This window comes from Desmodus rotundus, chromosome 6, assembly GCF_022682495.2.
Source record: "Desmodus rotundus isolate HL8 chromosome 6, HLdesRot8A.1, whole genome shotgun sequence".
NCBI lineage: Eukaryota > Metazoa > Chordata > Mammalia > Chiroptera > Phyllostomidae > Desmodus > Desmodus rotundus.
In genome coordinates this window covers 26506557-26519000 of record NC_071392.1, presented here as the reverse complement: position 1 = coordinate 26519000, position 12444 = coordinate 26506557, and the positions used below count along the sequence as shown (strand labels likewise).

Sequence of the window (12444 nt, the reverse complement as noted above, 5' to 3'; positions counted from 1 at the left end):
GTCTGACCTCAGTTGGATTTGCTGGTATTCTTACTTCCCTGAGTAAAATGCCTTTAAGAATTCGTGTGACCTTAAGAGTCGCAGTTAGCAAAAAAGGTTTTTAGCTGTGATTTCAGTAGCATTTATAAGGTTAAAATCTGACATGATGCCTAGAAGTTGTATATAAATATGTACAATATTAAAGTTAAGGGTCACACTAATACATCATAAAGTAGATCACCTGTTCTATTGAACCCTTAGTGAGTGTGTGTGTGTAGAATTGTCTTTCTTATTGCCCACTCCCCTCTGTCCCTGACACACAGTCAAATCAACAGATGTTTATTGAGTTTTCACTTCCTCATCAGAACGATACCAGTGTGTTAATCATATTCTATCCTTAGTGAATTTTGGGTGTAATAATTTTAATTTACTTTTTGTTAATTCCCAGCCCGCCTTTTCCTTTATTTGTTTGCTAACTGTATTTCTCCCTTTATGTCTTAGCTGTTCCTATCCTTGGCTCACTTTCTTGAGGGGTTATAACAGTTGTTATCAGAATCCTGACCTCACAGGAGGAGGCTCTTGGGAAGGGCATGTCTTCAGCAATTAGTGCTTTTGTTTTTTCTTCATTCCTCCTTTCTTTATTGTGGTGGAAAACGGGGAGTGAGTGGACTGTTCTAGGAGAAGTGGGAGGAAAAACTACTGAACTGGGGTGACTTAAACGTAAAGTGTGTTAAACTGAGTTGGATAACAACTCAAGCTTTGGTAAGTAATGGGAAGCCACGTATCACATAATGACTTGGCACTGTCAGCAGACTTGGATTTTAATACCAAGTTTGCCATTCTTAAACAGACATAATAAAGCCAGCTCCCAGCACTGCCCTGAGGACTAAATGACCCTGCGGTGAGGGCCTCTCCCAGCACCTCTCCAAGCTGAAGATAATGGCCTCAGCTACAAGACAAAGGCAACAGCAGTAGACGCCAAGACAGAACCTTATCTTGCCCCAACTCCTCTCCCTTCTCTGCAATTAGGGTTTAGCACGTTTTCTCATTTAATCTTTGTAGCAACCTCATTATGTATCATTATTCCCATTTTCAGATGAGGAAATTGAGGTTCTGAGAAGTTAAGTTACCTTTACAAGGTCACGGATTTGGTAAAGGGTTTGCTTCGAGATCAGATTCTAAGCCATTCTCTTGCCACAGTGCCAGGCAGCCTTGTATAATGAGTTGTGACTGAGGAGTGAAAAGGAAGGAGTTCGTCTGAGTGGCCCTTGCACTGTTCTCCCCACTTCTTCACTGGGTGAATGACTAATAAGCAAGCGCTCCCAGAGGGTATTTGCATTTCAAAGAGGAGCTCATTAACCCTAATGAATCTCTAATTGGTGGAGTTTGTGGAAGAGGTTTTTCAGAGCACTGGGGTGTCCCCCTGTGCCTTCAAGGTGCTCGGCTCTCCTGCTCTCTGTAGATTACCAGCGTTCTGGCATCAGAAGCATGCGGTAGCATGCAGCCACGTGGTGCCAGGCTGCCCCAAATGCAACTGAATGGATGAGCAGGGAGTCGCGGAAACAGTCATTTGAGGAAGTATGCGTTAGTATTGTATAAAATGAATATTCAAATGCTAAGTGACATATCTGGCAATGTCGAGGGTCTTCTGAAGGGTCAGGTAAAAATATATTTCATAATCAATTTTAACTTTGGAAACGTTACATCAGCATTCTCCGTTGTGTGTTCATAGACCCCTGCAAGATGTTTAATAGGTATTAGGTGAATAAAATGGCTTCATAGCCACATATATTGTGAAACAAATTTTAAAGTGTCTTTACTAAAGAATTTCTGAGAGCCTATAATATGTTAAAGTAAATTGGCAATCAGCTAAAAGGGAACCCTTCTGAAGGTTTTCCTCGTACTTCTGACCATAGAAATATTCTTTCCAAGTGAACTCCTTGAAACTAGTGTTTTGTAGACTGCATTCTCAAGTATTGAGTTCTAGATAATTCCTCTCTAACCAAAGAACAGAAAGAAAATGGTTTTCTGTATTCACAACTTTTCATGTGGGCAGGCCCCAACCCTGTCCACACCAGCCCAGCCCTAGTCCTCTTGGCTCTAGGACGCTCCCGTACTAACACCCCTCTTTCCCAGTTAAGATATGGCCAGTTTGGGGAAAAAGTAAAACAGATGAAGACCAAATTCTCATCTTTATTGCCCATAAAGCTGGTATTGAAGGATGGTGACTTCTATCAAGAAGCAAAGAGGTTTCCTAATCTGAGCCCCAGAAATAGATTGAGCTCTATCCTAGGGCAGGCTTCCCCAAGTGGGGGGTGGCCCCCGTGCAAGGTCAGCGCAGAGGGAGCCACCTGTTCTCTGTGGTCCTCCAATTCTCAGGGGAAAGGAATGGGGAAGGGGAAGGACCAGGGCAGCAAAGTCCTCCCAAATCACCAACTCCTGGACCGAAGTAGAGGGAGGCCTGGGGTGAATGTTGCCAGAGCTTCCTCCTGATGAGTGTGGATGCTCTCCCCCACCCACTGCCAACCCCCCCCCCCAAACAAGTCTCCTCTGGGTGACACAAATAGGCATTTGGGTTCCCTTCCATACTGGGGATTTCTCTCCTTTCCATCTTCCTTCATCCCTAGTGCTCACTCTTCACCGTTTCCCCCTCCCTCAACCCAGTTCACCCAGAAAAAGGGGATTGCGGTGATAGTCTAGTGACTGTCTCTTTCTTGTCTCCTTATACATTTTCAACACAATTCAGTCTTTTATCTGAAAAAAGTGGAATGCATATATTTCCTAAAACAGGGATCAGGAAATTACAGCGTGGCAGTGGTCTTTGTAAATAAAGTTTTATTGGGACCCAGCCTCACTCATTGGTTTCTGTGTTATCTGTGGTTACTTTCAGCTACTACAATGGTAGAGTCTAGAAGTTGCAACCAAGACGAGGTGGCCCACAACACCTAAAATGTTTACTACCCAGCCCGGTACAGAAAAAAAGTTGCCAACCCCTAATCTAAAATATAGATGAATTTCATTTCAGTTCTTTAAGTCCTGAAAGAGCTTCATTAATATGTACATGTAGCCTTTATCACTTACTCACTCTAAATAAAAACAACATCTTAAACCAAGAAAATTGCATGTTGTAGTATAAGAGGGATTTTGCCTCTTATGAAATTGTTTGTCTCTTTACAAACTTCTGGAAAAGTATCCAGGGGACTGGCTGTGTGCTTGCTTTGAAGGACCTGGAGGAAGGCCAGTGGCTTGCCCTGGTCAGAAGTATTTGTCATCATCAGCGGAAAGGGATGAGATTAGATGATCTAGGGGCCTCCGGAGGAGAAAAGGAATAGAGGGAAGTGTCTAGGGGCCCAGGGGGCGGCCCAGCACAAGATCCTTTCTTCAGAGAGTGGGAGCCCTGGGCTCCTCTTCACACCCTGTTCCCTATAATTCAGAGACTTGATTCTGCCCACTTCAGCCCCCATTCCTTAGACCCTCCCACAGAATCCCCAGAGATGCCAGGAGACCAAGTTGGGCTCCTCCTGAGACTGTCTTCTACCTGGGAGGCCTTGGGCATGTCACTGAGTGCTCTGGCCCCTAGGGTTCACTCACCTGTAAACTGGGGTTTGGGAGGGGGAGGATGTTTTACTGCACCATAGAGAGAATTCAATGTAATGGTGTCAAAAAGAGGCTTTATGAAATGTCAAGTACTGTGAAAATGTTGGTTGTTTTTGTTCTTTTTAAACAGCTGATTTGCAAATGAAATTTTGAATCTATCCAGCATGTAAATTATAGTGAACCGATGTTTGCGAACTGAAGTACCTTGTTTCACGTTAGTCACATGCATCTTCATTTATTGTTAAAAGTATGAACAGCACGGTGATTGCTGGGGGAGGGGGTATGAAGGGACTAAATGGTAATGGAAAAAAAATACAATGAAGATTCTTTTAAAAAGTACTTAACGTTCATGTGGGTTATAAAAAAATGGATAAAATAACTGAATTTCTACCATAACAGAATAATTTGTCAGTGGGAAGAAGAAAACTTCAAAAATTACATTTCTTTGTGACTCATTGTTTTGTCTGTTGGTTGTATAGTTTTTATTTTGTGCCTTTGTTTATAGAGAATAATTCTGCAGATGGCATTTTTCCTTGTAATCAGTTATTGTCCTATCTGAGTCATCACCAGACATGGCATTTCAGTAAATAGTGATTCTATAATCGCTTCCAGGCAGATGTGTTGTGTGGCGTCGGGGGCACCGGTTGATCATCTTTCTGGCTATTCAGGCAGTAGGGAGAAATAGGGAAAGTTTCATATAGATACACACCCTGAAATCAGAAAATGGCAAAGGAAACACAGTGCTTTTAGCCAAATGATTTTAAATACAGTATTTGCATGGCTATGGGATGGAGCAATAATCATTTTAAAAGGTAAAAAAATCTTTCTTGAGTTTTTTTTTTTTTAAACCTAAAAGGCAACAAGTCTTTCATTTGGGTGAAACATATTTTCTGTAAGCATCGCGCATGGGAGTTTTGAACACTCTGACCTCATTGTACAGAGATGATGCTGCCCTGGTCGCCGCCTATCATCAAAGAAACTAAACTCATTGTTCATTGGATTTTACTAAACTTACTGTTCATTGGATTTTTCCACTTGTGATCATCTTTTCCCTAACTTTCAGAGAGAGGCAAATTTCTGAAAATAAGACTCTTGATATGCAAATTAATGGTTGGTTTAAACAATCATTTAAAAGTCAAAATGGTTTAGTGATGTCCTAGGTCACAAAAGTAGGTTGATTTAATTTTTCACTTAAAATTATTAACTCTATTATCTTATAGATATCACCCCAAAGTTCCTAGTGCTTTTGTTTCAATATTTCTTTTTTAAAAATTAACTGTTTTTAAAATCTAATAAGTTATGCCACAGTTATAGATCAATACATTATAGTGGTAATTCATAAATTTGCCTTTTACGTTTCACAAATATGTTTTAGAAGAAAGAAACTAACTGTATGCTCAAATACAGTTTTTATTACATACCATTTAATATTACTTGTCAATTTTATAGACTGGGCAATATAAAGAGAAGTGCACTAATCCAGCCATTGTTTACTAAACACTTTTTATGGGACGGATCCCACCCAGCTATTGTAATGTTATGCATAGCTGAGAACAAATCTTATAGGCTGGAATATGTATTGATGTGCTTGGATTTTAAACATTTTTGGGGCATTCCTTTATCGTAAGTAAAATAACTGTCTTAAGTAAATAAATTACCAATTTAATTCTTACTTCAGAATTTAACATAATTTTAGAATTTAAGGTAAACTTATTTAATCCTTTAAAATTTTCACGAGGTTCTTCTTTGATTATAGCCCTTGGTAAACTCAACTTCTGTATTTCATATGGAGAAGTTAACCTCAGCCTTCCTTACTTTCATGCTTTATCTCCAGTCCAAGACCTGTGGCCTGCCCCCTGCGAACAGATCCCTGTTCACTGGGTCTCAGCCGGGTCACTGTCTGTGCGTTTTGCACAGCATCTTGTCACGGGCATTCCTGAGCCAGCTCATTTTACGGGGACAGCAGTTTACAAATTACTAAGTTGACCTCTCATTATGCTTTAAAGAAATAGGCTAATTGTTTCTTTACTTACCATTAGTGTTTCTTTACTTACCAGCTCATTAGTGATAATTAATAAATAAAAATAGGCCATTTATAATTAGACTATGCTTATACTTACCTATGTTTGTGTGTGTCCCGCCCTTGGAGCCAGCCTGGTCACCAGCTTCGTTTAGTGACATAACTGACCCGGGCACCAGCCTTAGGGGTCAGAGTATAACTGAAGGCCAGTTTATGAATTTGTTCATTACTCTTCCCAGCTGTGAAGACCGTACCACAGTTGGTTAACTGTTACGCTCAAATGTATGTATCTATTTTTGAGGCAAATCCACTGATACACAAAACCTTATAAAGAGTAACTCTTATTAAAAGAACTAATTTCGAGGACAGTTATTCATATTATAAAGACTTCTAATTTGAAAACAATTTGCCTTATATTCTTTAAGCTGTAAGCGTTATTAGTTTGTTTGAAATGAGACTTGGCTTAGAAAAGGTGAATTCATGTCATTCTTCCAGTATAAACCTTTATAAAACAGGATACATTTCTGGTTCCAGGTGTGTGTGTATGTATGTGTGTATGTGTGTGTATATATTTATGGATGATTTCTGAGCCCTCAGTAAAACTCCTGTTCTTAAAAATTCACTTATTTTGTAACAAAGGAAACAGTAGTTGATTCCATAATGTGAGACATATAATATCAAAAGATATTTTAAAGAAATAGAAGACAATTTGGCCTCAGTGATGTGGTAAAGTTTTCTATTTATTTTGTTCTGTTGCTTTTTAGGAGATACAGCAAATGAGCAAAGCACAGCAGCAAGTAAAACTTCAGAAGTCGAAGGCAATCAGCCGGTAAGTGGAACTCCATGGAGTCCTTTCGGGGTGAACTGAACAAGTCCTGAGGATTACATGTTTCTCTGAGGATGAAAAGTAACTCCCACTCTTGCTGTGCAGCCTGGGGTCTAGATGGCAGGAAACAGGTGATCTGCTCAAGGTCAGGGGCACAGTACACCGTGTGGCTTCCCAAGTGCTGCGCTTTTCCTTGTGCTGGAGTGGAAACTTTCTGTTGGAAAAAGAGAACTAGAACACTCAAGTTAAAACATTTGAAATATTTTTAGTTGTGTGGTTATTTTCTAATACACTTAAAGAAATGGAAATATATGAACCTGTAAGGGAAGGTTTGAAAATAATCTGTTCAGCCTATATTACATTACCATTTCCAGCATCAAAATTCAGTTCTTAACATTGTTGAGTAGAGAGACTAGGGTATTTGTTCTTTCCCACATGAAGAACCTATTTGCGCTTTGAAGGTACTTGAAAATGTCATTAGGACATTTTCGTATACTGTGTAGAAATTAACATTGCTTAATTGCTGAAATAATCTTAAGACTTAGGGGAATGTTAATTCTTGGGGTGGAAGGGGTACCCATAAATTTTGAAACTTTCTACACTGTGACACACCTTTCCTCACATTCTACTGTAGCACATGAAGGTATTGCTATGCACACCTGGAGTGGGGTTAGGGACCCAGCTGATTTGATTCATCTCCATACCCCTAAAGCCTAGCACAGAGTAGGGAGTCAAAAATGTGTTGAATGAATGATATTTGTAATGTGTATTTGAATATTTTAATTTTTATATTCATATTTTCCATAATGAATGATTATTTTATAATTAAGAAAAAAACTTAAGTGATGTAGGAGCATACTGATGTAGAAGAAGAAAAGCATCATCCAAAGCATCATCTTTCCTATAAAACCTCATTTGTTTTTCATTCATGCGTGCCACACACTTTATTAAGCTCTGACTGTATTCAGTGTGCTGTCGAAGGAACTGAGTCTATAGTGGTGAAAAAAGATACAAGGACAGAGAAATATGTTCAGTCTATACACTGAAGCAACTTGATCTCTTTCATGTATTCACACGTTTAGTGAGTGATGACCATAAGTAGCATCTTTCATGGGAAGTAAAGGTTGATGTATTTGAAGTTTGGCAAAGAGCCACCAGAATGGGTTAGAAATCATCCATGATTATTGAGTTTAATTGCTTAGTTATGGGATTCACTGGAAATGTCTGTGATACTTGGCTATTTTTCAAAGTTGATTCATTGATGGAAAGAATTATAAAATTAATAACTCTTAAGAAGCTTTTGAGATTATGATCCTCCCGTATTTCAAACTAGCTCATTATTGTGTCGTTTTATAGTCTCTATTACACACAACCAGTTCTTAAAGATTTGATTTATATATTCATGCTGTAACAGACATTTCAGAAGTGCCTTCTATTTGAATAGCCACTGGACATTCAGAGGGTGACGTTTGTTATCAGGAGAGCTTCCTTATGTAACAAAAAAGAAACAGGGAGACTGCAAATGAGTCCAGAGGGTTAATCCCAGTACAAGAGCGTAGTAAAATGCTTTTAGAGGCTATGTATGATTTGACACCGAAAAGCCAAATAATCATTTACCTTGACCTTAAGTGTCTAAAATGGAATTCATTATTGCTGTCCTTTAAAGATCCCAAAGCAAAAACATTGCTGCATGTTCCCCACCTACCCCCCACCCCATAGTCTCCCTTGATCGGTCAAGGTGAGATGTATCCAGCCTCATGGTTTAAAATTCTATGTAGAGGCTGATGGCTTCCGAAGTGCGTCTCCACCTAGATCCACGCCCCGAACTCTGCACCACATCCCACTGCCTACATGCTATTTCCCTTACAGGTGTCCAGACAGTTCAGCCTTTACATGACTAAGAAGAACTATTGATTCTTGGCTTTGCCCCCCTGCAGCTTCTCTCTGCTTCTTGTTCCTCTCTGTTGAGTATCACCATCCTCTCCGTAGTGATTTACATCAGAACCCCCGAGGCTCCTCCCTCTCCGTCTCCCTCACACTCCACACTCAGCCCAGCAGTAAGTCCCATCGCCTGTCCCTCTGTGCCCAGAGTCTGACCCCTTCTTAACACTGGCACTGCTCCAACCCAAGGCTAAGCTACCACTTTCTCCAGGACTCTGCCTTCATTCTTCCTCCTCAAGCCCATTTTCTACAGTGCAGTTGGGAATGTAAATGAGATCACATCATTCCTTGACTTGAAAACTGCTGGCTAAGCTGCTCACAGGGAGCTTCAAGGAGCTCCATGTGCTGTGCAGTCTCATCTTTCTCTCCACACTTCAAACCCCATCCCCATCCCCAGCCGCCCTTCTGTCCCTTGATCACGCTAAGCCCGTTCCCATCTCGGCGCCTCTGCTTCTGCTCCCCCTTCTGTACCACGGCTTCATCTGGCCACCTTCTTATTACCCAGGTCCTAGTCCAGGTCCCACATTCCATGACTGACTTTTCTCCTTCATGTTTATCCTGTCTGCCTCCCCAATGAGAACGACAACAGACCTTGTGGGCCTCAAATAGTGTCCACTGCATAGAAGGTGCTCGATAAATCCATGTTAACTGATAATCTAGGTTTCATTTCATGTCATCATCTGTCTGCCAGGTTCAAGGCCTGAAATTACCATTTGGGCTCATTCTTCTCACCCTCCTCATCAAATCTATCATCAAGTCCTACTGATGCTGCCTCTCAAATATCTTCCAAGTCTGGTTCCTCATCCTCCAACTAGGTCCTCATCTGTTCACCAGACTGTTATTAGACAAGCAGCTTCTTCCCCAAACTTCTTTCTAAAAATGAATAGCACTTTTTGTTACTTCGGGCTCCTCCAATGTCTCAAAATCTGCAGAATAAAGCTTAAGCCCAAAACCCTGTTCAAACGTCCCCTCCTTTGTGAACTCTTCTCCTGCTTCCTGGGCCAGAGATAACCATGACGTGCTGTTCCCACTTGCATTGTCTGGAAGGTGGAGAGGACACCTCATTAGCTTCAGAGCCTCGGTCGCAGACAAACTGTCACACACGTGCTGTGACACAAACACCATCAGTGATTTCTGGATGATGAGTGAATAAACAAGCGGTCCTCTGCAGACACTATTTTATGAGTAGATCTCTTCATTCAATTCTGTTTTTTACTTTATATTATAAACACACAATTATTTTTCCCTCTATAAAAAATAATTCTTTCTTAGGAGTTACCCATTAAAAATCTGTTACTTTACATTTTAGCATTCTGACAACATTAGCAAGGACAAGCATAATGATTTCAGGTAGTTTTTAAAAAGATATACATCTGATTAAGAAGTGATTCTTGTACCTAGTAGGAAAGATTCTCATTGTTTTGTTTTTAATGGCTATACAAAAAATGTTCAAATATTATTTATAATGAGAAATATTTGGTAAATTAGTATGGATTTCATAAGGATTAAAAATAACATTCTTAGTTGTCAAAATATAACTCATTTTTCTAAGGACCCTTTGGAGAGGTGGATTTTAGTATAAGAGAATGAGTTTTTTTCTTGGGCGATTCATACAAACATGTAGATTGCCTACTATTTTCAGGAAGTTGTTGGACATGGGAGGGAGAGGGCATGGAGGTGTGCGAGGCGCTGTGACTCCCACTTAGAGAAGAAGAAATTTTCAATCGATTCCTGCATAATTAGAAAACTCCACAAGTTACTGTAATATAAAGTGGAGTAAATACATTCATTAAACTCCATAACCACAAAAATAACTGAGATTTCAAAGAGGAAGAAATGACATTAGAGACTCAAAAAAGACTTCATGCATTATGTGTTTTGAACCATGAAAATTTTTTCTTACTCTTTTTACAGTCAATTTTTACATTACCAAGATAAATTTTTGTGTAATTAAATTCTTCATTATGAACATTTTAGAAATACAGAAGCATGTATATCCTGGCATGAAAATTCCTTCCACACGTGAATCTCAGTGACAGATAATAAAAGGTTAAACGTTTTTTTTTAATGGCAGTTAAAATATTTTGTTAAGTAGCTCTGACATTTTTCCTGACACTTTATAGCCCAAGTGTACTTCGAAACTGGGCTCCCTCCCCAGGTGCAGTTGTCTCGCTGACGTCATGGAAAGTCTAACATCTAGGTGGAAAAGAATTTGGAAAAAGGAGAACTAGTTTGGGCATCAAATAATTTAATGTTTACAGAGTTGGATTTTGAGACATTTTAATACATTCACACAAAATACCGTGAACAACAGCATATTTATTTACATTCAGTAATTAGTGGGACTTTTTACTTTGTGTAAAGAAAAATAATACAGCATTCATCCCAGAAAAGCATAATTTCTCAGTATGTTTTTCTCTCCTTCATCCCCCTCTCCAGAGCTTCTCTCAATGATGACTTAAGTTGGGCGACGCCACTGTTTTTCCCCGTTGTGTGTCCCGTATGGGATCCTAAAGCATCAGCGCCTTAAATAGGGTCACTTGAGGAACTAATACAGTTTCTCTCGTTGTGCTTTCATCTACATTTTGAGAGCCCTCGGTAACTTTTAACAGAATTCACCATGGTTTTGGTGTGTAGAGAGAGTAAGCTCCCGTAAACCCATGTTTGGCCTTATTAAAATTAAAGTCACTAGACTGTAGTACTTGGAGAAAAAAGTTACAATTTGGAACTAATTATCCAGTTGCAGGACTAGCCGCTTCATGCCGTTTTTTCTTTTTTCCTGGTTGCCTGTCTGGGCGAGTGTTGGTAGTGAGCTGTGAGGCCTGGCTTCTGCTTGGTGCCCTCTGCCAGCCTAGGGGCCTGCGGCACGCGGCTCAAGGGGCACAGACCCGCAGTTCACGGAGGCCTGCTTTCAGTTTGTGCCGTTAGGACTCCTCTCTCCAGGGAATACACGTTATAAGTAAGCAAGTAGTCAGTCATTCTTTCCTAATCTTCTGCCGTGGAAGGTGCTTTATATTGTGAGTACTGGCCCATATAAGCTACTCATTTACTGGTGGACCTACTCATGTTTGGTTTTGTAGGTATATTTTGAGAGCTACAAATATGTACATTTCCATTTTAATATAATTATATTGTATTTTGGTGACTATTAATTTTAACACATACTCTTATATTGTTTGTTGAGCTTAAATTTCTTTTATTTGTACTACTAAAATTATTCTTTTATTTGCATTTATTTTTAGTCTCCAAGACTGAGGAATATGTTTGTTTATTTAGTTCACTGGCCTAAGATAGCAAAGTACAAAAACAAGCCAATGAAAAACTCCCCACAAAACCACAGTTCCATTTGAATATTTGTCTTGAGTGACAACTAACTCACATATGCATATGGAGCCACGTAGAAAATAATAACTAACAGATGGTATAGCTGCAAAGCAGGATTTATAAAGATTATTATCAGCTAGTGGTATTGAGATACTCTTGTGGTTATACTGACAGAAGACACAAAAGTTATTATAATAATAAACTGTGACACTAATATCCCCCAACTTCTGTTAACCAAAGTAGCTTATTGCATATTTAATATAATTTCTTAATGAAGACCTAAAACAATCATGCAGCCAATTTGTACTAGGAAACTTAATAGACAGAAATTGCAAAAACAGTAATTAAGGTAGTAGCAACAAGAACAAAATGTTTGTTAAAATTAAGTGCATAATATTAGAATCCCTGGAAAATAAAGTAAGGACTTTGGGGACGTGTTTATTCAAATCATTTCAAGCAGACTCCTCAGTCTAGCACACAGCATTTGTAATGTTTCATTTGTATACTTGTGAATAGTTTAGTCACATGTGGAATTCATAGTTCAGTAATTCAGGGAAAAGTTGATTTTTCTGAAAAAGGTGTGGAATGCACATATCAATAACACATTCATTTCTCTTCTATGTGTTTTCATACTTCCCTGTCTTTTAACAGAGCCTTCGGACTCTACAGGGGCTAATTGCCTTGTTGCTTTTATTTCAGATCATCATTAGAGGGCACGAACATATCTCTGAGCTTTGTGAATGCCATATGATGCAGA

The 12444-nt window shown here is 39.4% G+C and overlaps 1 protein-coding gene across 2 annotated transcripts in view; it reads left to right on the top strand.

The window, feature by feature from the left end:
• UMAD1 (UBAP1-MVB12-associated (UMA) domain containing 1) overlaps positions 1-12444 on the top strand; it is a 199555-nt gene that overhangs the window by 131043 nt on the left and 56068 nt on the right. For both annotated transcript variants that reach the window (XM_024577275.3, XM_045185258.2), the window contains one exon: positions 6361-6425. In XM_024577275.3, coding sequence (XP_024433043.2) covers positions 6361-6425 — 65 coding nt within the window. The remainder of the gene's footprint in view (positions 1-6360; positions 6426-12444) is intronic.